Source organism: Neoarius graeffei, chromosome 3 (genome assembly GCF_027579695.1).
Source record: "Neoarius graeffei isolate fNeoGra1 chromosome 3, fNeoGra1.pri, whole genome shotgun sequence".
In the NCBI taxonomy this organism is placed as follows: Eukaryota; Metazoa; Chordata; class Actinopteri; order Siluriformes; family Ariidae; genus Neoarius; species Neoarius graeffei.
In genome coordinates, this window is record NC_083571.1 from 10,782,968 (window position 1) to 10,806,879 (window position 23,912).

A 23,912-nucleotide genomic window follows, 5' to 3' on the forward strand; every position below is an offset into this window, starting at 1 on the left:
CAGCATCCCCAAAACAACAACCCCAAACAAAACCAACAGCAGCATCACCAAAACAACCCCAAACTACAACCCCAACAATAGCATCCCCAAAACAACCCCAAACAAAACCAACAGCAGCATCCCCAAAACAATAACCCCAAACAAAACCAACAGCAGCATCACCAAAACAACCCCAAACTACAACCCCAACAATAGCATCCCCAAAACAACCCCAAACAAAACCAACAGCAACATCTCCGAAACAACAACCCCAAACAAAACCAACAGCATCCCCAAAACAACCCTAACAGCAACCACAACCCCAAAACAACCAACAACAAACACCAACTCCAACCCACAACTCCAAAACAGCAACCTCAACCCCAACAAAAACAACCCCAAAACAGCAACCACAACCCCAAATAACCCACGACAGCAACCCCAACAAAAACAGCAGCAAACACAGCAACCACAAGGGGCGCTGTAGCATAGCTGCTCGCTGCTCTGGGTGTGTGCGCGCACGCATGTGTGTGTTCACTGCTTTAGATGGGTTAAAATTCACTGTGTGCTTAAGTGCATGCGTGACAAAGCCTTGGGTTCCTCTGTTCTTCTCAAAACAACCCCAACTCAACCACCACCAACAACCGCAAACTGCATAAACGTGCTGAACACTAATCAGCGGCTCTGACTGGGTACGGTCATCTGAACCTGTGTGTGAGAGCGCGAGCGTGCATGTTTGTGTGTTATTGTCCATCAGAGCTTCTGAGAAGATGAATGGTGGGTAAGGAGGGCAACAGATTGAGGAGTAAAATTAACACCACGTGACCAATCAGAATTGAGAATTCAACCAGCGCTGTGGTCCAACGTGACTGTTCTCCTGATATCCGTCCTAACTTTGGCAAATCAGCCGTAAAGTACTGGAAGCGGCGATGCAGGCAGCACAGCGAGTCTAGACCTTGTTAGCACATCTGACCTCTGATTCCGCTTTTAATCACGAGAAATCAATCTCTGGAAACCTGCCAAAGTGGTCACATGTCAAACGAGGCTACGCGCATGTAAACGCACAACGCTGGGAGAAACTTCACACACAGAACATGCACTGACGAGGGTGTAAAATGCAGGTGTGCGTGTTGCAAAGAGAATCAAGAATGTGAGGGGAGGAGCAGGAGGAGGTGGTGTAAGGAGGGAGGCCCAACCCTTAACGCCACATGAGCAGATTCGTTATGGTTCATCACAATTCCGGAGAAAGAAAGAAAAAAAGACAACCATTTGTTGAAGACGGACACAAATAGCAGCAGGTTGTTCGGACCCACAGCAAACAAAAATCTCAACAAGGTGGCTGTGATGCAGACGAGAGAGGACTAATCCCCAAAACGCTGCTCGTGTTAGTGCTGCCTGGTGCGAGATGAGATCCTCGTCCATTTTGTGTCTCGCATAATTACAGTGTGTGAGTGCTTCAGGAGCTTCACAGCGGAGGAAGTGTGGAAAAACAGGAAAACCATTACCATGGTGAAAGTGTGCCTGGGAGGCACAGGGGAGCACGCACATCATTTTCAGAATTGCATTTTTTCCCCCCATTTTATAAATTCAGTGAAGTCTGAAAACTCTTCCCAGAGAACAACATACTAGGGCTTGACAATATGATATGATACATCATCGCTATTGTAATAAACCTTGGCATGATGCACTGTCTTGCAAAAGTATTCATCCCCCTTGGTGTTTGTCCTGTTTTGTCGCGTTACAAGCTGGAATTAAAATGGACTTTTGGAGGGTTAGCGCCATTTGATTTACACAACATGCCGACCGCTTTAAAGGATATGGGACATGAAACATAAAAGCACGCTATATCAGTTTCTTTCCATTAAAAATATGAATTAATTGCATCAACAAATACAAAATCATCTATTAAATTCAGCAAAATCGTTATATTCGAAACTTTCGGGCACAGCACAAGCGGGTAGATGAATGGAGAAGTGGATGACAAGAAAATTGTTTTTATAGTCTTTAACGTACATTGGACATCATGGTGTATTGTGCTGCTTATGGTTGCAATAATTCCAATGGGAAATGCCCTGGAGTAAGTTTTTTTGCATTCCCCAAGGACCCGAAGCTGAGGAAAGTGTGGGCTCACCTGCGCATGCGCAGTAGGCTTCGCGCATGCGCAGTAGGCTTGGTAGGACAACTTTACAGAACACCTGTTGAAAAAACTTTGCACCTACTGTTTCCCACAAACTGTATTCGGACCATTTCACTGAGGATTCTTTCAACATTAATACTCAGGTACTGAGCGATATTAATTCATGAAACAGGAAGTATAAGGATGAGAAAAAAAAAAACAGTTTAAATCGGGAAGCTGCGCACATTTGCACCAGGCTGCACAAATGTGCGCAGCTTCCCCATTTAAACTCTTTTTTTTCTCATCCTTATACTTCATGTTTCATGAATTAATATCACTATTTTTTTTTTTTTAAATCGGATCTGCGCGATTCAGCCGTGAAAAAGGCGGCATCCGCCGAAAGGCACGCTGTTTGCATCCCTGCACGGAAGCCAGGGCAGGAATATTTTTGTTGATATGAGTGATCCGGTGCGATTTCGCAAGCCCCCCTGTTGAAGACCTCTGCGCTAAGCGACTGAAAGCCGAGGTAAGGATTAGTATTATAATTTTGGGTGTATCAATTATTGATTATCATAATTCTGACTCGTTTCGCCATTTTGAATGTTTTCATCTCGGACTCTGGAAGCATTGTATCTCAATCAATCTCGAAAAATATCAGCAAAAAAAAACTAGCTTGCAACAGACTTTAGCTAGATCTATGATGAACTTTCAATGTATGATACAAAAATAATACTTCTTTCAACAGATCATTAGCCTTTGAGCAGAATTGTTTTTAACTTACCAGGAAGTGTTATCGAGCCGACCGCTTTCAGTTTCACGGGGATTGAATGAACCCTCACTCTCAGAATCATCTGACCCGTCAGAGTAAAGACAAGATCCATGTTCATGTGAATTTCCAGCTATCGGTTCGAATTGATAGGATCTAACTTCACATCTCTGTGAAACATCGGGAATATCACTGTCGATGGTGTCCATTTCGGTAACCTGTTTACATTAGATTCCCAAGCGCTGGCTCCTTGGAAAGTTTTTGTGACGTCACGGGTCACGTGACCACCTAGCTCATTAACGAATCATTGTTTTACACTGATGTATAAAAAAACTTGAATAATGTGATGATTTTCACATTTTTGACGCCCTGCAGTGATTTAGATGGCATTTCTTATGTCCTTTATACATAATTATGCCCAGGTAAAAATCCATGTCCCATATCCTTTAAAGATGCAATTTTTTTTTTTTAACTGCAACACAAACAATAAAATGAAAAAACAGAAATCTGGAGTGTGCATACCGTAGGTATTCACCCCCTTTCGTACGAAACCCCTAAATAAGAGCTGCTCCAACCAATTCACTTCAGAAGTCACATAATTAGTTGATTAAGATCCACTTGTGTGCAATCAAAGGGTCACATGATGTCTGTATAAATCAACCTGTTCTGGAAGGACCCTGACTCTGCAACACTACTAAACAAGCAACATGAAAACCAAGGAGCCTCCAAACAGGTCAGAGACAAAGTTGTGGAGAAGTATAGATCAGGGTTGGGTTATAAAAAAACATCCCAGGGAGCACCATTAAATCCATTATAGCAAAATGGAAAGAATATGGCACCACTACAAAACTGACGAGAGAAGGCCCCGCCCACCAAAACTCACAGACCGGGCAAGGACGACATTAATCAGAGATGCAACAAAGACACCAAAGAGAACACTGAAGGAGCTGCAAAGATCCACAGCAGAGATGGGAGTATCTGTCCATAGGACCACTTTAAGCCCTACACTCCACAGAGCGGGGCTTTATGGAAGAGTGGCCAGAAAAACGTGTTTGGGGTTTGCCCAACAGCATGTGGCAGACTCCCCAAACACATGGAAGAAGATTCTCTGGTCAAATGAGACTAAAATTGATCTTTTCGGCCATCATGAGAAATGCCATATGTGTGATGCAAACCCAACACCCTGAGAACACCATTCCTACAGTGAAGCATGGTGGTGGCAGCATCATGCTGTGGGGATGTTTTTCATTTGCAGGGACAGGAAAGCTGGTCAGGACTGAAGGAAAGCTAGATGGCACTAAATACAGGACAAAACCTGTTTGAGTCGGCCAGAGGTTTGAGACTGGGACGAAGGTTCACAGTCTAGCAGGACAATGACCCTAAAAATGTTTAAAGTGAAACATTTAAATGTCTTGGAACGGCCTAATCAAAGCCCAGACCTCAATCCAGTTGAGAATCAGTGGCATAACTTGAAGATTGCTGTACACCAACACAACCCATCTAACTTGAAGGAGGTGGAGCAGTTTTGCCTTGAGGAACGGGCAAAAATCCCAGTGGCTAGATGTGCTAAGCTAATAGAGACATACCCCAAGAGACCTGCAGCTGGAATTGCAGCAAAAGGCAGCTCTACAAAGTATTGACTGCACACTCCAGATTTCTGTTTTTTCATTTAATTATGGTCTGTCACAATAAATAAATAAATAAAAAATGTTCACCTTTAAAGTTGTAGGCATGTTGTGTAAATGAAATGGTGCTAACCGCCAAAAATCCCAAAACAGGACAAAACACCAAGGGGGATGAATACTTTTGCAAGACACTGTAGATAGATAGATAGCTTTATTCCTCCTAAGGAAATTAAAGCAATTTATATATTTTTTTAAATATCACATTGTAATTTTTTTCATTTTCACGCATTGTATCATTTGCCACTTTGTTGTTTAAAAAAAAAAAAAAAATTCCTGAAACGCCGCATCATACAAACATTTTCAAGAATACTGATATAATATTTTTGTCGTATTGTCCAGCCCTGGTGAGAGAGTTATCACAACTATCCTTTCTTACCAATGCATGCTGAGTAACGTGATTGGCTGTTGTGTCATTTCCTGTTTCTAGTTTGGTAATAGTGAGGAAATCATCAGCGGAGGAAACGGAGTGTGATATTGATCTAAAAATAAATAAATAATTTATAAAAAAAAAAAAAAAAGACGTTCTTTGGACTAGAGAACCAGAATTGGTTCACTTTCATGGTGTGAGAAGAGAACGACATCACTACAAAAAAAAAAAAAAAAGGCTTAAAAAAAATTAAATAAAATAAAAATCACAGCTTTTTCTGAAAAGGTGTTAGCGTTTGCACCAGTGGAAAAAGAGTAAACTGATGACTCAAGTGCCGGCTAATATATTCAAATCCGTCTGCGCATAATTATGCATGATTATAAGCCACGCCCCCAAATAGTCCCGACTCAAATATTTATTAAAAATTTAAAAAAACCTGCCCCGATGCTTTATCAGGATCCCGGGTGCCTGGGATGAGCAGAGTTCATATCTGGGATATTAGTTTGTTTTATTCGTAGAAAACTAGCTGTACGAACTGACGAGATGACAAAAATAAACGCTTAGCTTTGAACACGCCGCTCCTTATTCCGGATTCAAATCATTCCCGTAGATTTAAACTAACCCTGTTTCTTTTGTGCAATAAACCTCATACTAAAAGTGTGTATTCCTTCCCTTTTCCCGTAACATACTACCCTCTTCCTGACACACACACAAACACACCCTGGTGGTGTTTCCCAGGTGACCGTTTCCCCAAATCTCATTTCCTTCAGCCCTGTAGTGGAAACACAAGCGCAGCCAAAACGGATGCAACATCAGCGAGACTCAAAGCGCAGAACAATCGGGCTGGAGCGCTGAAAACAGGGTGGAGATGTGTGGCTTGGACTGACCGGCTGACTTTCACACGACACTCAAAAAAAAAAAAAAAGCTTTGTTTTGGGCTCCGAGAGAAACAAAACTAAAATAAAAACAAAAAAATCGTTGACGACAAGCTGGACATTTACTACCAACACTCCACGAATAATAATTCATCTTTTCGCTCTTTAGGAACCGATTTGGCTTTGTAAACATTTCCAGCTACATTACGTGAAAAAAATATGCATATATAAAATCCAATCTCCTCGACAGCACTGTGCAAAACTTTTAGTCCCCGTATTTCCCCTCCCCCCTTTGTTCTAGATTTCTACATCAGTCAGTACGTTTACATGCACATCCAAATCGAGCTACTGTCGGTAATCGAGCTAAGGGTCCCAGCAGGGTGCCAGAGAAATCCAATCCTACATGCACACAAGGAAATCGAGCTATTGTGTGAGGTACATTGTGCACCCGAGCCACAGGTGGCGCTACATGCCCAATCGTGTTGGTACACTTCCGGTTGTCGTCATGAAGAAGAGCTATTCAAGACTGTAAACAAAGTTATCAGTTCCGTGTTCTCCATTGCGCGTTTTTCTCCCCTCCATGAATTTTAATATATTCAACTCCTTAATCTGAATGAGCATGAACTCTGTCTCCTCATTGCTCCAGAAGTGCACGTTTCTGCTCGCCATTTTCTCTTCTTTGTTTGTCCTTCCTGACCTCTTCTGCTGCTCGCTACTACTGTTGTCATGCTGACCGAGGCTGTCGTGTTTCCCGCTTGTGGTCTCGTCACTTCCGGAAGGGGCAGTGCTGAAGTGAGTAGCTCGACTCCGTAGCTCGATAGGGTATACATGCACTAAGTAGCTCGGCTACAATCGCATAATCTAGGTCGCGTAGCTCGATTACGAGAAATCAAGTTCGGTTCAATTTCAGCCGAGCTAAGGTGTTTCCATGGCATTTAGAACTTCGATTTCAGTCGAGCTACGGCAGAAATTCGATTTTCTCTATGTGCATGTAAACGCACTGAGTGTTTTCCCCAGAAAAAAATTAAAGCCCTAAATTCTGGCATGATAATACACAGACAACTGAGCGCCAATGGCGAGAAATGAAACTAGGGGGGTTCGGGGGCATGCCCCCCGGAAAATTTTTTTTTTTTTAAATAGATGCTCTCAGGTGCATTTTCAGGGTCTCTGAGAGGTTTTAGATCCATGATTATAGGATGGATTTTACCAGTGTTTCAGTGATTTCTGACCTAAATAGTATTAATGTAGACACATTTGAAATTTCACCTTAAAGTTCAACATGCAAGTTAAACTGTCTTGTTATATGCCGCTTTTCCACTACAAACGCGGCTGAGTCGGGCTGAGCCGTGCCGTGCTGAGTCGAGCTGAACGGGGCTGTTGGAGTTGCATTTCGACTACAACCGCGCTGAACCGTGCTGGCTGGAAGTGGGTGGACACATTGGGTGGAGTTAGCGAAAGTGGGTGGACGTCACGTGATGTCGTTAAGCAGCGCAGTGACATCAGTGAGCTTTTAAGCGGTAGTCTCACGACCCGGATAGTAAACAATAAACATGGAGGACATGGAGTCGTTAGTGTTGCTGGTCTTGGTGCTGTGGCTTGTTGTCACTGACAACGCCAACAGATACTGGCAAGAGCGTATAGATGAGGCGAGGCGCATAAGGCTTCATAATTCTCGTAATTCTCCTTCTTCCGGGTTTGCGGTGTTTACAGATCCCAGCGTGCTCGCGGGGCGTGTGTGGGCATGTGAGGACACTCCTCCTCACCAATCAGTGCACAGGGGAGTGTCTGCTCACGCCCCCAGCCTCACTCAGCTCGGTTTGGCTCGCTTCAGCCCTACTCCAAAACGGTGCGAGTTTTAGGGGCTAAGCAGGGCTGAAGCGAGCTGAGTCGTGCTGGTTTTTGGTAGTCGAAACGCGAGCCGTGTCGGGCTGAAGTGAGCTGAAGCGAGCTGAAGTGAGCTGAAAAAGGGTAGTGGAAAAGGGCCAATAGATTACTGAGGTATATGATCGCTTTGAAAATCTACGGGGATCCCTTAATTCAGGGCTGTGAAATAGAAATTACAAAATCTGAGGAAACAATTTTAGCAGGGGGTCTGGGGGGAGCAGCCCCCCCCCAGGAGCTGGGGGCCCAGAAGCTGAACAGATTTTGTGTATATTGATAGATTTGAAGCATCTCCTGAAAGCAAATATTTTCTCAACCATGCCATTTAATTTGAACTGTTTATTATTATTATTATTATAATAAATTGAATATATAAATGTGAACAAGATGGTCTACTTGGTAATCTATAGTTCGATAGCTTCAATTTCACCAATTCCGCATGTTTTTTCCTTTAACATGGTCAACCAAACGCGTTCTTCCACCAGAAACGTACTTCACATCCTGATGGCACAAGATGCAGTAAGCTTTCCCCGGTTCTTTTATCTTCCGTATGTGCTCATTCACTACCGACTTTAAACTCCAGCCATCGCCAATTCCATGGATTTTTGATGCCGTTTTCCTTGTCAAATGTTTTTGACATCGTCGGTCTCACCGTCCTCCCTCTGAACGATGTCCCTCCGTGACACGGACATACCGCGAAATTCTCCTTTTCAAAACCGTTGATATCGAAAGCGTGTTTAAAGAGCACAAGATTCGCGCCGTGGTTTGTAAGCATGGCGCAAATGCCGTAAACCGGTCTGTCATTGTCGCAAAAGAAACCTCCCCCCCCCATTTTTATTGCAAAATTAGATGATTTACTAAAATGATATTTTTGGCGGCCAAATTCACGGAATTCCGCGGATTTTTCACAGCCCTGTTAATTACCTATGATCAAGTCGTGTTGTAACAAAAATGTGCATGAAAATACGAACAGTGGTTTGCTCCATCTTATGCAACCCAATGAAGAGAATCGATCATCATGACCTCCTGTTGATCACAAAGGGATCTGAACCTAAGACCTGCCACCTTAAAATAAGTTGCTGTGTTACTATAACTGTAATGATTTAGAATGTTTCGGATGCAATTACCGTAATATATGTAGAACTAAGATGCACTGAAAAGAAAAGTAAGGCGACTGCATATTATAAAGTTTAAATTTTTGCACTTTATTAAATGGACTGGATTAAGATTAAAACATTTAAAGGAAAAGAAAACTTAATTCGTACATTTAAGTTTGCAGAAAGATTATGTACTTATAAACACATTCATGAATGCTAATAGACTAGGTCAAACTTTTGTGATTTAAAATCAGTCGGCTTTGCCCGTCCGGTGCGGGACGACATCGGCAGCCAATGAGATTGCTTATAATGAATCGGAAACTTCCGGGATGTCTGACGTTTTCTTTCGATATTTTTATTGGACGGTTTGAACACGTGATCTTGACGTACCCAACAGATTACAGTTTGTTTACATCATACCACGCGGACATATTACTTTGACAGAATCAACACAAACATTGGGAAAAAAAACCCGCTTGTTTAACACGAATATCAATCAATATGTAAATGGATCTGTTATTTGCTCTCCTATGTATCTAGTTACTTGTGGGTAGGAAATTTAACGTATCGCAGGGTTCTCCACGAGGGGTTTTAGAGGTGCGGGCCGCCCCCCTTTCTGTGATTCCCGCCCCCGTTTAATTTCTGCCGCCCCTTTACAAAGAGACGTCCCTTTGTTTTCTTTGTGACAGATAGCCTTTCTCTGTTGGAGTACCGACGACGCGACAACACCCGAGTGTGAAACTCATTTACCAGCAATTAGTTTAGTCAGTCTGATGATTATAGTCTAAGAAAAGCGTTTCACACTTCGGCGTTTTTGACACATTGTTCTTGCGCCAGGAGATAACACGCCTTTATAATAACGTGTGAATCGACACCAAGTTCGAGATAACTGATTGTTACTGTCGGCAGAGAAATAAAGGATAAAAACAAAAAGTTCAAAGTTGGTGCGGCAAGCGTGATATTGCCTATAAAACCGTGAGGATATAACCTGGCTGTCGGTGTTACTGTAGCTCTTGAAGTGCGTACACTAGGGCTGTAACGATACACCCAACTCACGATTCGATTCGCATCGCGATTTTTGACCCACGATTCGATACACCCACGATTTTTTTTAAATGTGTTTTTAAAGTAGTAAATTTGACTTATTAACATTTACTTACTTACATTAACTATTTAATAACAAATAATTCAGACCACTGCAGAGAATGAGTAATATGTATGCAAAAATGAACAAATGTATATCCAAAGATTGTTTTATTTCTCAAAATAATACTGTTGAGCCGGAAGCTCTGCTTTTTTCGGTTCTGAAAAAGTCATTTTTCCAAATCGTGTAAATCCGTTAAGATTTTTTTTGGGGGGGTGGCTCTCTCACTGTCTCACTCTCATAGGGCCAATGATTTTCTGTGATCGCGGAAAACAGATGGAAATTACGGAATTTTTATAGTGAAACATTGCTCGCGTGTCAAAATGTAACTACCGCAGAAGGCTTCCGCCCAAGCAGACATGCCTTCAGTGTTGCCAGATACTGTAACGTTTTCCACCCCAAAATATGTTCAAAACCAGCCAAAAAGCACCTAAACCCGCCCAATCTGGCAACACTGCATGCCTTTCCGGTCAAGTGATAGTGATTGGCTTGTGGCACACCTAGCCAGCCAATGAGCTGCTTGTTTACAGATTCGCTCCCCGCGTCGCAACCAGAATGGCGACCGCTTAAAAGAAATGAATGCTCTGCCAGTGGCGAGTGTGGACGTTGCGTGACTCGCAGAAGATCGTCGCAGGTCGGCGAAAAAACGACTTACTAATAGATATAAAAAATAAAAGTAATTTAAGTAAGTTTAAAATGTAATTTAAATAAAAAGTAAAGTATTCATAAATTGAAGTTTGGAAGCACCTCTGTTTTTGGGCTGAGAAGTTTGAAAGGGTGTACCGCGATTCTGCCTTCTTGTATCGCGATACGGATCGTGGCTCTGCGTATCGCGATTTCGATACGCATATTGTTACAGCCCTAGCGTACACTCTGTCGAAATGTCTCTCGAGCGATTCGGTTTTACGCGCAAGCGTTCCACTGTCGACATCGAAAACATCGATCCAAATTAATTTATCGGTCCAATTGATTCCTCTATTCTAAATGATTACTATTTGAGAGTATTTTATGCAAATGACGTGTGTAAATTTATGCAAATTTGTTTCAAGGTCATCCGATTGACCCCCATCCCCCTATATTTTCAATCCGTGGAGAACCCTAGTATCGGTATAAATCTAAGCGTATCGGATTTTAACTAAAGCGACTAAGTGGATCGGCAGGCAGAGCAAGCGGATCGGGCCCGACACGCTAAAACGCTTTGGGGAAAACCATGCTATATTATCAAGTCAAAATGTTACAAAAGCTCGTTTTCTAGCAGAAAATCATATGTTACAGGGGAACATTTCGGTCCACTAAAATATAACTACCGTATTTTTTGGACTATAAGTCGCATTTTTTTTCATGGTTCGGCTGGCAATGCGACTTATACTCCGGTGCGACGTATATATGTTTTGTTTTTTTTTTCACCGCGGAATAACTGGAGCTGATGCCGAGTCTGACGACAGCCACGCAGAAGAAGAGGAAACGGCGCTTCGTCTGCCGCTGGAGTTGGCAGAGTTGTTCAGAAGCGACACCGAGGATGAGGAATTCAATGGATTTGCTGATTTGGAGTGAAATCGTCAGCTTGATAAACTTGATTGACCTGTGTTTTATTATTAATGATAGGCCTATAGTTATTTAAATAAGTTATGTAGTGATTTTAGGCAGTGCTTAATTTGTGAAGTGGGAGGTCCCAGAACGCAGGAGGTGGGTGGGTCCGGCGACTCAAAAAAAAAAAAAGGCGGGGGATGGTTTACTATAACTTTACGCACATGCGCTTATTGTGTGTGTAAAATAATAATAATAATAATAATAATAATAATAATATCAGACATTATGATCTTAGAAAACGCTTTAGTGACAAACAGTTACAGACAGTAATATGTCGTGATATTATATTATAAAATATTAATTTTTATTAGTCTATATATTAAATTATATATTACATTTATCTTCTAAAATAACAGACTGTACTCATCACAACCGGTTTATTTCACCATTGGAGATCAGATCACACAAGACATGAGTTAAATGACTCATTTTAAGGATTTAAGTAGGGGATTTAAAAGCGGTTGTTGTTTTTTTTTCACTAGACGGTTGTTTTTACTATCGTACCTGTCTTTGGAGATGATATACCTATAGCCTACTTGACCTCTGATTTGATGAAATAAAATTCGACAAAAATGAAGAATGACTCTCCTCGATGATGACTACAGCTTTAATAACACAGATGAAAGAGCCATGGGGCGATAATAAGCCCTACCGGTAAAAATATTCTAAAAGCAAACTGATTAATGCATCAGTAATAGGCTACTAATATTAGTTATAATAATAATATAGGCTATTAGTAATAACGATAGTGATAGTATTAAAGATAGTAGTAGATATTTAAAATAATCAGACTAGGCTACTTACAGGGCAAAGGGCGCGTTATCACTGCTCAGCTGTTCGTTTATTAAATAAACAATGCAGTCGCGCAGTAACCACGCGCCGCTTATCAGATACAATCACAGATTCTATGGATAGAATAACCCTTCAAAAAAGTGCGACTTATAGTCCGGTGCGACGTATATATGTTTTTTTCGTCTTCATAATGCATTTTTTGGCTGATGCGACTTAAACTCTGGAGCGACGTATAGTCCGGAAAATACGGTAAGTGTCGGGAAAATTCTTTTTAATAAGCTACACTTAAAAAATCTGAAAGGTAGTCTAGGTTTAAAGTTGAAACATTTCATTTCATTAGTCATTTCTGGTCGACGGCATTTCTTTCCATGTGCCTAAGACTTAAACATAAATTTAAGTCCGCCTGACTCCTCCGCCATCCCTGTGATACTAACTGATGTTTCGTCGTGATGAAAATGTGACGAATGATCAGATCAGAACTAAAACCAGCTTTAATTTCAGGTGCTCTCTGAAATCATCCACAGATTCAAACCTGTTGCAAATAGGTAATAATCTAAAAAAAAAAGTTATTATATGGCACTTCCGGTAAAATAGTGCGCTCTGATTGGTTGCTTGGCGGGCAGAATTTTCCCGTAAGGCCATTATTAAAAAATGTTCTGTTTCCGGTCCACCGGCCGGGTGATGCCGTTTGTGCGGTTGGAATTTTTTTTTTACGCCAGTTTTTCGACATTTTGTTCGGGTTCGTAAATCTAAAATCGAGCTTGACATTTCCGCATTCCCAGGGCTTTCCACTAAGGCTCATACTAGCCAGCCATGACAAATAAGTAGCCAGCCAGGGGGAGTAAACACAAAATAAACTCCTGTGCACACAGTTCCCAGGGTTAAATGTATTTTCCACAGACCATTTATTTATTCACTTTACTCAAATACAAAGTAAAATGGCAGTAAATCTTCTTTCTTTTCTTGCGTATTGCAACATGAGGCGTTCCTGGCTTGTAAATCTCTTATTTTCGGTGCATGACACATTCACGCAGCTGAGCATGCTATGAATTAACAACGACAACGGTCTGCAGTGGTGGCTACACAATTACACACTCAGCCAACATTTCTCCATTTGTGTATGAAAATACACTCCAACCACTCAGTTTGGCTTCATTTACAACCAACGGTGTCTTTTGATGCCAGCACGTAATTGAACAAGAGAAGACTGGTTTACCGGAAACAAAATAATGCCGCTTTTCCACTACAAACGCGGCTGAGTTGGGCTGAGCCGTGCCGTGCTGAGTTGGGCTGAGCCGTGCCGTGCCGAGTTGGGCTGAGTCGAGCTGAGTGGGGCTGTTGGAGTTGCATTTCGACTACAACCGCGCTGAACCGTGCTGGCTGGAAGTGGGTGGACACATTGGGTGGAGTTAGTGAAAGTGGGTGGATGTCAGGTGATGTCGTTAAGCAGCGCAAACAGTGACATCAGTGAGCTTTTAAGCGGTAGTCTCACGACCCGGATAGTAAACAATAAACATGGAGTCGTTAGTGTTGCTGGTCTTGGTGCTGTGGCTTGTTGTCACCGACAACGCCAACAGATACTGGCAAGAGCGTATAGATGAGGCGAGGCGCATAAGGCTTCAGAAATTCTCGTAATTCGTAATTCTCCTTCTTCCGGGTTTACAGTATTTACAGATCCCAGCGTGCTCGCGGGGCGTGTGTGGGCATGTGAGGACACTCCTCCTCACCAATCAGTGCACAGGGGAGTGTCTGCTCACGCCCCCAGCCTCACTCGGCTCGGTTTGGCTCGCTTCAGCCCTACTCCAAAACGGTGCGAGTTTTAGGGGCTAAGCAGGGCTGAAGCGAGCTGAGTCGTGCTGGTTTTTGGTAGTCGAAACGCGAGCCGTGTCGGGCTGAAGTGAGCTGAAGCGAGCTGAAGTGAGCTGAAAAAGGGTAGTGGAAAAGGGCCATAAGCGTCATCTCTGCTTCTGTTCCCTCTGATGTCGCCTCCGACGGCCCCGACACACTACTGCCTCCGCCGAGTGCGCGCGCACACAGCATGTCGGGGCCGCGGATGAGTTACTCTCCCTTGATCAACGAAGTCTGCGGGGAATTTGTGGTTATTGTCGGTACAAACAGCGCGAATCACAACTTAAATGAGTGCGGTTCAGTTTGACATTATTGTCAGTCCGTTAGATAAACATTTAATTTTATTAAAATCGAAAATTAATATTTAGAGCCTGTGGGCTACAAAAATAATAGTCATTAAAGTAGTCGGCTGTATGGCCGGCAGCCGGCGCTTGTGGAAAGCCCTGCATTCCGCGCAGAATATAGAACTGAATCAGCTCTGCGCATGCGCCGTGCGGCACAAAAAAATGGCAGCCGCCATGAAGGAAGGAGATCCGGAGTTTTCAAACATTTGCTTAAGTGTGAAATCGCAAAATGGTATTCTAGCGAACAACAAAATAGTAAAGATTCAGAAAAACAAATCATTCAGTGATCATTTTAATAGTGTAATTTCATCCGAACTAGGCCTAACGCTCGATTTAGAACTACAAAAAGTCCGTGTGTCGGACATTTTAAGTACCTTTGTAAAAGTTTTGCAAATGTTGCAGTCAGCATTTAAAATGCTAACTTAAAGTTTCAGTTGATTAAACCGTTATATTTTATTAAATGTGTCTGCTTTTGTAATAAAAAAGTACTGAAAGAAAAAGCAAAACAGCATTGCGATTTCTTATCCATCCATATATATATATATATATAAAAAATCCCTCCCTCCGTACTGAAAATTTTTTTGCTCACCCGGTGGACAGGAAACGGATTTTTTTTTAAGGATGGCCTAACGCCCGTGGGTGATTACGGACTCTCTTTCCAAGGCGCCGGCTTTCAAATGTTGCAAAAACAAACAAGAGTGCTCTGAGAGCACAATATCCCCGCTGGGAACTCGGCCATAACTCTGGTAAAATGTGACTGAATTGAACGAAGTTGCAATCTGTGTATTACCAACATATAAAAAAAGAATCCTGCCAAGTTTGGTGAAATTCCTCCAAAAATTGAGAGAGGGATGGACGGACAGTGGGGGATAAAAATTGTAAGGGAAGTTGATTTCAGAAAGCAAGCTCGGTCTTGACGGAAAAATACGGTCTGATATTTTCCCGTAAAGACCGAGCGAGCGAGCGAGGTTAATAAGTAGCTATTAATAATGCTCATTTAAGGACTCGGCAGAATCCTAGTGTCAACTACGTAAGGAATAAAACTTCATGGTATGCTGTTATAGGAAAATAATCAGTTATGGAGGGGTGATGAAGCAGTGTCAATTAAACATTTTCCTGGAACAGCTTGAGTGTTTTATTCCTCTCGCACCACAGCGATTTGGAAATTTTACTCACGCTTTGCTCACACTGGGTTTAATCTGCGCATACTCGGCGATGAAAAATCGTTAGCGTCACCGTGAATGTTCAAGTTGCTTTTTATTGCGTCTCCGCTTCGTGAGTAGAAATTTGTCACTAAACTAAGTGGTGAATTCTCGCAGAAGGGTTTGGAAACGCTTCCCGAAGCTCGGGGAAGCATCGGCACCAAAACGCCTCCTTTTCATCGCGAGCTGTAGTGCGAACGAAGCCTTAAGGAACAAACCGTGATTCTTTTCGTCAGTTGAACGCAGTGGGAAATCTGCAAAAATACCGAGCAGCTATAAGAGATCGTTCCTCTTCTCCGTCTTGAAGCTACCAAAAGCCGTTTCCTGTGTCACCGTCTGAGCGAAAACATTTCCCCCGAAAATGGAGACTCCAAATAAACGTTTCTTTATAGAAAAACGTCACCATATCAAGATCCGTTTACAAGGAGTGGTCATCCTCAGTGACGCTGCTGTTACTATCGAAACGATGACGTATTAATCTGACAGTTTACGTTGAATTTTTTTGCACATTTGCGCTGAAGTTCTGTCGAAGGCGAGAGAAAAATGAAACGTGTCTTTTCCCAGAACATTCGATTTAATTCCTGATCAGTTCTTTGTCGAGCCGAAGCCGGGGCCGGTGTTTACTCCGGTACTGACGTGATTATATCAGATCCATCCGAGACACAGCCATGACGTCGTTGATGCGTTTCTGCTGAGTTTTGTAGAATTAAAAGCTGTAGTGTGTGGTGTTGTCGAGGATTTGGATTAAGACCGTACCAGGCTCCAGCTGGAAATCAGGAAGATCATGTGTGCTTCCACACGACACAGGAAACTCATCAACACTGATAAATACATGCTGAGAAAACCGTACGATCTTTTCCTTAGTCAGAGGCTGAGTGTCTGTCTCTCTCTCTCTCTCTCTCTCTCTCTGTCTGTCTGAAGTGCTCATATAGTTATTTATGTGAAGGTGAAATATGACGCAAGAAGGAATAAAACACATGGGTGGTGTGCAGTTTTAGGAAAATAATCAAACAGGGTGGTGTGACGGAGCAGATTTACCGTTAGCATCCAGCAATTTTCTTCTAACAGCAAGTGTTTTTCTCCTCTTACACTAAAGCATTTGGACAATTTATGTATTTAAGGAGACACATCGTTTATAGTTTCATCTGACAAGTTACTTCCTGTTCTAACTAACACACTCGCAGCAAGAAATCACTGTTCTCTCAGCAGCCCCTCCCCCTTCTCTGTCGCTCTCTCCCCGTCTGTCTCTCACTCACTCAGTACGTCCCTCTGTCTCTCCGTCCTTCCGTCCCTTCCTTTCCCTCTCCGTCCGTCCGTCCCTTCCTTTCCCTCCGTCCGTCCGTCCCTTCCTTTCCCTCCGTCCGTCCGTCCCTTCCTTTCCCTCCGTCCGTCCGTCCCTTCCTTTCCCTCCGTCCGTCCGTCCCTTCCTTTCCCTCCGTCCGTCCGTCCCTTCCTTTCCCTCCGTCCGTCCGTCCCTTCCTTTCCCTCCGTCCGTCCGTCCCTTCCTTTCCCTCCGTCTGTCCGTCCCTTCCTTTCTCTCCGTCTGTGTCCTTCCGTCCGTCCCTTCCTTTCTCTCCGTCTGTGTCCTTCCGTCCGTCCCTTCCTTTCTCTCCATCTGTGTCCTTCTGTCTGTCCCTTCCTTTCTCTCCGTCTGTGTCCTTCCGTCCGTCCCTTTCTTTCTCTCCGTCTGTGTCCTTCCGTCCGTCCCTTTCTCACTCTGTGTCCTTCTGTCCATCCCTTTCTCTTTCTGTCTGTATGTCTGTCTCTCGGTCTGTCTTTCCATCCATACCTTTCTGTGTCCTTCCATCCATCCCTTTCTCTCTCTCTCCATGTCCTTCCATCCATCCCTTTCTCTCTCTCTCCATGTCCTTCCATCCATCCCTTTCTCTCTGTGTCCTTCTGTCCATCCCTTTCTCACTCTCTGTCTGTGTCCTTCCATCCATTCCTTTCTCTCTCTCTCTCTCTGTCTCTCGGTCTGTCCTTCCGTCCATCCCTTTCTCTCTGTCCAAGTCCTCCCGTCCATCCCTTTCTCTCTCTCCCTGTCTCCCTCTGTGTCCTTCCGTCCATCCCTTTCTTTCTCTGTCTGTCCTTCCATCCATCCCTTTCCCTCCCTCTCTCTCCCTCTCTCCCTCCCTGCCTGTCTGTCCGTCTCTCATCATGGGTTTCCAAGAAACTGCAAACTCCGTCCTTAAAGTTAGAGCTTTACCTCTGACACCAGAGACTCTGTCCATAAACTCCACCATAAATATCGGTCTTTGTTGAATAAAAACACATTTTTTAAAATCTGATCATCAGTTATGTGGCGCATCCAACATACAAGTTGCTATAGAAACGATAACGTATTACAGAGCGTATTAATATAAAATTCTCAACTTACACACAGAGCTCCTGTCCACACTGTCCTATTATACAAAATTAATCAGATCTGAGAATAACATGAGGTTGTTAAAAACGTCTTCTCATTTGGCGACAGATCACCAGACACGTCTCAAAAGTATCGGACCAAAAACAATACTCAGAATGCTGATATCGAGGTGCTATGGAATGAAGTAATTTCAGTGGCATTGCTGCGTTCTGACATTCAGACAATCCACAGGAGACCATGAAGACGTTCCCAGCTCGCGCCTGGTTACGGTTAAACACTCGCAGGTAGTGTGTGTGTGTGTGTGTGTGTGCACGCGTGAGAGAGAGTGAAAGTCAGCGTGCTGATCACGCTGCAGTATAGGTGCGTGTGAGCTCAGAACACAGAATTAGGCAAACCGAGCTTAATCAATCACATTAGGAAATGTCATGCAAACATCTCTGATCCGGCTCGACTTGAAAATCCACATTCATGACATTTGATCAGTGCAGGATTTCTAAACCTCCTCAGCAGTTCCAGTTGTGATTGTAAGCGCTGCCATTTTTGACGCGTTAAGTGACGAACCAAAACACTTCCTAGGACATTATCTGACCTCTTTAACCAACAGTGTTTTATTCCTCAAAGCAAGGTAATGGTAGACACTTCGCTGTCTCTGGGTTAATCATCACCAACACACACCATTTTAACACAAACATCCACCAAACTACACACAGAAGAGAGACAGTCACAGAGAGAGAGAGAGAGAGAGAGAGAGGAAAAAAAAAAGACACGTTCACTCAGTCAGAGGCACATTCAGAGAGACGCTCACCCAGTCACAGAGAGAGAGACGCACATACAGAAAAACATTCACATGGAGTGAGACGTTCAGAGAGAGAGAGAGAGAGAGACAGTCACGGAGTGAGAAGCTCAGAGAAAGAGACACACACAGTCACGGAGTGAGACGTTCAGAGAGAGAGAGAGAGAGACGCAGCCACAGAGAGAGACGTTCAGAGAGAGAGAGAGACGCAGTCACGGAGTGAGACGTTCAGAGAGAGAGAGAGACGCAGTCATGGAGTGAGACGTTCAGAGAGAGAGAGAGAGAGAGAGAGACGTTCAGAGAGAGAGAGAGACACGCAGTCACGGAGTGAGACGTTCAGAGAGAGAGAGAGACACGCAGTCACAGAGTGAGACGTTCAGAGAGAGAGAGAGACACGCAGTCACAGAGTGAGACGTTCAGAGAGAGAGACACGCAGTCACGGAGTGAGACGTTCAGAGAGAGAGACACACAGTCACGGAGTGAGACGTTCAGAGAGAGAGACACACAGTCACGGAGAGAGACGTTCAGAGAGAGAGAGACGCAGTCACGGAGTGAGACATTCAGAGAGAGAGAGACGCAGTCATGGAGTGAGACGTTCAGAGAGAGACGTTCAGAGAGAGAGAGAGACACGCAGTCACGGAGTGAGACGTTCAGAGAGAGAGAGACACGCAGTCACGGAGTGAGACGTTCAGAGAGAGAGAGACACGCAGTCACGGAGTGAGACGTTCAGAGAGAGAGAGACACGCAGTCACGGAGTGAGACGTTCAGAGAGAGAGACACGCAGTCACGGAGTGAGACGTTCAGAGAGAGAGACACGCAGTCACGGAGTGAGACGTTCAGAGAGAGAGAGACACGCAGTCACGGAGTGAGACGTTCAGAGAGAGACACGCAGTCACGGAGTGAGACGTTCAGAGAGAGACACGCAGTCACGGAGTGAGACGTTCAGAGAGAGACACGCAGTCACGGAGTGAGACGTTCAGAGAGAGAGACACGCAGTCACGGAGTGAGACGTTCAGAGAGAGACACGCAGTCACAGAGTGAGACATTCAGAGAGAGAGAGAGAGAGAGACACGCAGTCACGGAGTGAGACGTTCAGAGGGAGACACGCAGTCACGGAGTGAGACGTTCAGAGAGAGACACGCAGTCACGGAGTGAGACGTTCAGAGAGAGAGACACGCAGTCACGGAGTGAGACGTTCAGAGAGAGACACGCAGTCACGGAGTGAGACGTTCAGAGAGAGAGACGCAGTCACGGAGTGAGACATTCAGAGAGAGAGAGACGCAGTCACGGAGTGAGACGTTCAGAGAGAGAGAGACGCAGTCACGGAGTGAGACGTTCAGAGAGAGAGAGACACGCAGTCACGGAGTGAGACGTTCAGAGAGAGAGACACGCAGTCACGGAGTGAGACGTTCAGAGAGAGAGAGACGCAGTCACGGAGTGAGACGTTCAGAGAGAGAGAGACGCAGTCACGGAGTGAGACGTTCAGAGAGAGAGACGCAGTCACGGAGTGAGACGTTCAGAGAGAGACACGCAGTCACGGAGTGAGACGTTCAGAGAGAGAGAGACACGCAGTCACGGAGTGAGACGTTCAGAGAGAGAGAGACACGCAGTCACGGAGTGAGACGTTCAGAGAGAGACACGCAGTCACGGAGTGAGACGTTCAGAGAGAGAGAGAGACACGCAGTGAGACGTTCAGAGAGAGAGACACGCAGTCATGGAGTGAGACATTCAGAGAGAGAGAGAGAGAGAGAGAGAGACACGCAGTCATGGAGTGAGACGTTCAGAGAGAGACACGCAGTCACGGAGTGAGACGTTCAGAGAGAGAGACACGCAGTCACGGAGTGAGACGTTCAGAGAGAGACACGCAGTCACGGAGTGAGACGTTCAGAGAGAGACACGCAGTCACGGAGTGAGACGTTCAGAGAGAGAGACACGCAGTCACGGAGTGAGACACGCAGTCACGGAGTGAGACGTTCAGAGAGAGACACGCAGTCACGGAGTGAGACGTTCAGAGAGAGACAGACACGCAGTCACGGAGTGAGACGTTCAGAGAGAGACAGACACGCAGTCACGGAGTGAGACGTTCAGAGAGAGACAGACACGCAGTCACGGAGTGAGACGTTCAGAGAGAGAGACACGCAGTCACGGAGTGAGACGTTCAGCGAGACAGACACGCAGTCACGGAGTGAGACGTTCAGCGAGACAGACACGCAGTCACGGAGTGAGACGTTCAGCGAGACAGACACGCAGTCACGGAGTGAGACGTTCAGCGAGACAGACACGCAGTCACGGAGTGAGACGTTCAGCGAGACAGACACGCAGTCACGGAGTGAGACGTTCAGCGAGACAGACACGCAGTCACGGAGTGAGACGTTCAGCGAGACAGACACGCAGTCACGGAGTGAGACGTTCAGCGAGACAGACACGCAGTCACGGAGTGAGACGTTCAGCGAGACAGACACGCAGTCACGGAGTGAGACGTTCAGCGAGACAGACACGCAGTCACGGAGTGAGACGTTCAGCGAGACAGACACGCAGTCACGGAGTGAGACGTTCAGCGAGACAGACACGCAGTCACGGAGTGAGACGTTCAGCGAGACAGACACGCAGTCACGGCGCAGTCACGGAGTGAGACGTTCAGAGAGACAGGCACGCAGTCACGGAGTGAGACGTTCAGAGAGACAGGCACGCAGTCACGGAGTGAGACGTTCAGAGAGACAGGCACGCAGTCACGGAGTGAGACGTTCAGAGAGACAGGCACGCAGTCACGGAGTGAGACGTTCAGAGAGACAGGCACGCAGTCACGGAGTGAGACGTTCAGAGAGACAGGCACGCAGTCACGGAGTGAGACGTTCAGAGAGACACGCACGCAGTCACGGAGTGAGACGTTCAGAGAGACACGCACGCAGTCACGGAGTGAGACGTTCAGAGAGACACGCACGCAGTCACGGAGTGAGACGTTCAGAGAGACACGCACGCAGTCACGGAGTGAGACGTTCAGAGAGACACGCACGCAGTCACGGAGTGAGACGTTCAGAGAGACACGCACGCAGTCACGGAGTGAGACGTTCAGAGAGACACGCACGCAGTCACGGAGTGAGACGTTCAGAGAGACACGCACGCAGTCACGGAGTGAGACGTTCAGAGAGACACGCACGCAGTCACGGAGTGAGACGTTCAGAGAGACACGCACGCAGTCACGGAGTGAGACGTTCAGAGAGACACGCACGCAGTCACGGAGTGAGACGTTCAGAGAGACACGCACGCAGTCACGGAGTGAGACGTTCAGAGAGACACGCACGCAGTCACGGAGTGAGACGTTCAGAGAGACACGCACGCAGTCACGGAGTGAGACGTTCAGAGAGACGCACGCAGTCACGGAGTGAGACGTTCAGAGAGACACGCACGCAGTCACGGAGTGAGACGTTCAGAGAGACACGCACGCAGTCACGGAGTGAGATGTTCAGAGAGACACACTTGCTCACAGTGATACACAATCAGACACAGACACAAGCAAGGAGACACACAGGCACACAGATAAACACTCATACAGAGTCACACAAGCTGGGAGACAGAGACGTTCGGAGAGACACGCAGTCACGGAATGAGACGTTCAGAGAGACACTCGGTCACAGTCATGGAGTGAGACACACAGATAAACACTCATACAGAGTCACACGAGCTGGGACACAAAGACACAGGCAAAATACATAAAGACATGCACACAGTCACCACTGGAAACACACCAATACACTCATCCACACACACACACACCTCCTTATGACGTCACTGAGATTAGTGTAGCCAGCCTCTGTTTGGGCAGTGAACGGTCTCCCCCGAGCTAAACCTCCAGCCTTATTCATCCTCATCTTACACACAGTTGGGTTTTAGCTGCTTTAACGTTGTTTAACTGAAGGATGGTTTGTGAAAATCCACATCAGCATTATTAGCCTGTTCAGCTAAGTTAGCTAGCTGTTAGCTTAGCAGTGCAGCCAGGTTAGCTAACATCACCGGGATGGGATTTACTAGCGGGAAGCTAACGGCTCGCTGATCATCACTCATTAAAAAGCTAATTAATAAATAAATAAATAAATAAAACAAAGAGCACAAGCATCCAAACACCGGAGCGAGAGCAGTAAACTGGAAGCGGCCGGTCGGGCTGGGTATCCCGGGTAACCTTTACGTGACATTAGTGAGCTGTGCAGACCGGAAGCAGAAAGTGGCTGTAATTCCCACTGTTTACACTCAAACACACATCTGCAGCACGGGCTTACACATTATACAGCTGCGTTCAGACACTACACTGGGATAAACAAACAAGCAAATACAGTCAATAATCAGTAAATAAATAAATAAACCCGGGCGTTAGTGGACACGGGAGAGGAAACGGGGTCAGGATTCGACACTCAGCGCTGCGCTTTCTGTCCAGGTGAGACAGAGAGAGACAGAGAGAGAGAGAGAGAGTGTGTGTGTGTGAGAGAAAGAGTGTGAGGCCACACCGAGGCCTGGCGGATCTCCCCCCGGTGTGTGCGTCTCTCACCTCGGTCGGTTGGCTGATCTCGAACAGGTCGAGCCGGTTCGCGTTCCAGTGGTTAATGATGTCGGCGAGTTTGCGCCGCTCCTCCTCTCGGTTCCCCGACATCTTCCCCCTCTCTCTCTCTCTCTCTCTCTCCAGATATTCTCAACAATCCGATTTAATCCAAAGAATCGCACAAAAACACTGCGGGTTAAATCGCGGTATTGGAGCGCAGGCGGTCTCCGGTTGACGCGCCTCTGTCTCTCTCTCTGTCTCTCCTCGGATCTCCTCCCGTTTCCGCGTTCTCGTTCTCTGTGCCTCTCTCTCTCGCGCGCGCGCGCTCCCGTATCCTCGGCCGCGCGCCCGTTCTCCGATGATGTATTCCCGTTTCTCCTGCTGGACTCGCGCGCGCCCAGCAGCCACACAAAAACGCAGAGGCGCACGCGCCGCAAGAATCCGGATTTTAAAGGAACAGTTATATAATAATAATAATAATAATAATAATAATAGACAGCATAGATAGACTAGGGAACGAGATAGATTGAATAGACA

General features: G+C 45.4%; 1 protein-coding gene across 12 annotated transcripts in view; it reads right to left on the minus strand.

The window, feature by feature from the left end:
- Positions 1-23,689, minus strand: part of afdna (afadin, adherens junction formation factor a) — a 348,820-nt gene extending 325,131 nt beyond the window's left edge. For 11 of the 12 annotated variants that reach the window (XM_060916383.1, XM_060916384.1, XM_060916386.1 and 8 more), the window contains exon 1: positions 23,385-23,688. In XM_060916383.1, the coding sequence (XP_060772366.1) occupies positions 23,385-23,486 (102 nt within the window). In that variant the 5' untranslated portion in view covers positions 23,487-23,688. Of the gene's footprint in view, positions 1-23,384 lie in introns of all 12 variants that reach the window. The other variant, XM_060916385.1, reaches the window with a different exon arrangement.
- Between the last annotated feature and the right edge of the window lie 223 nt (positions 23,690-23,912).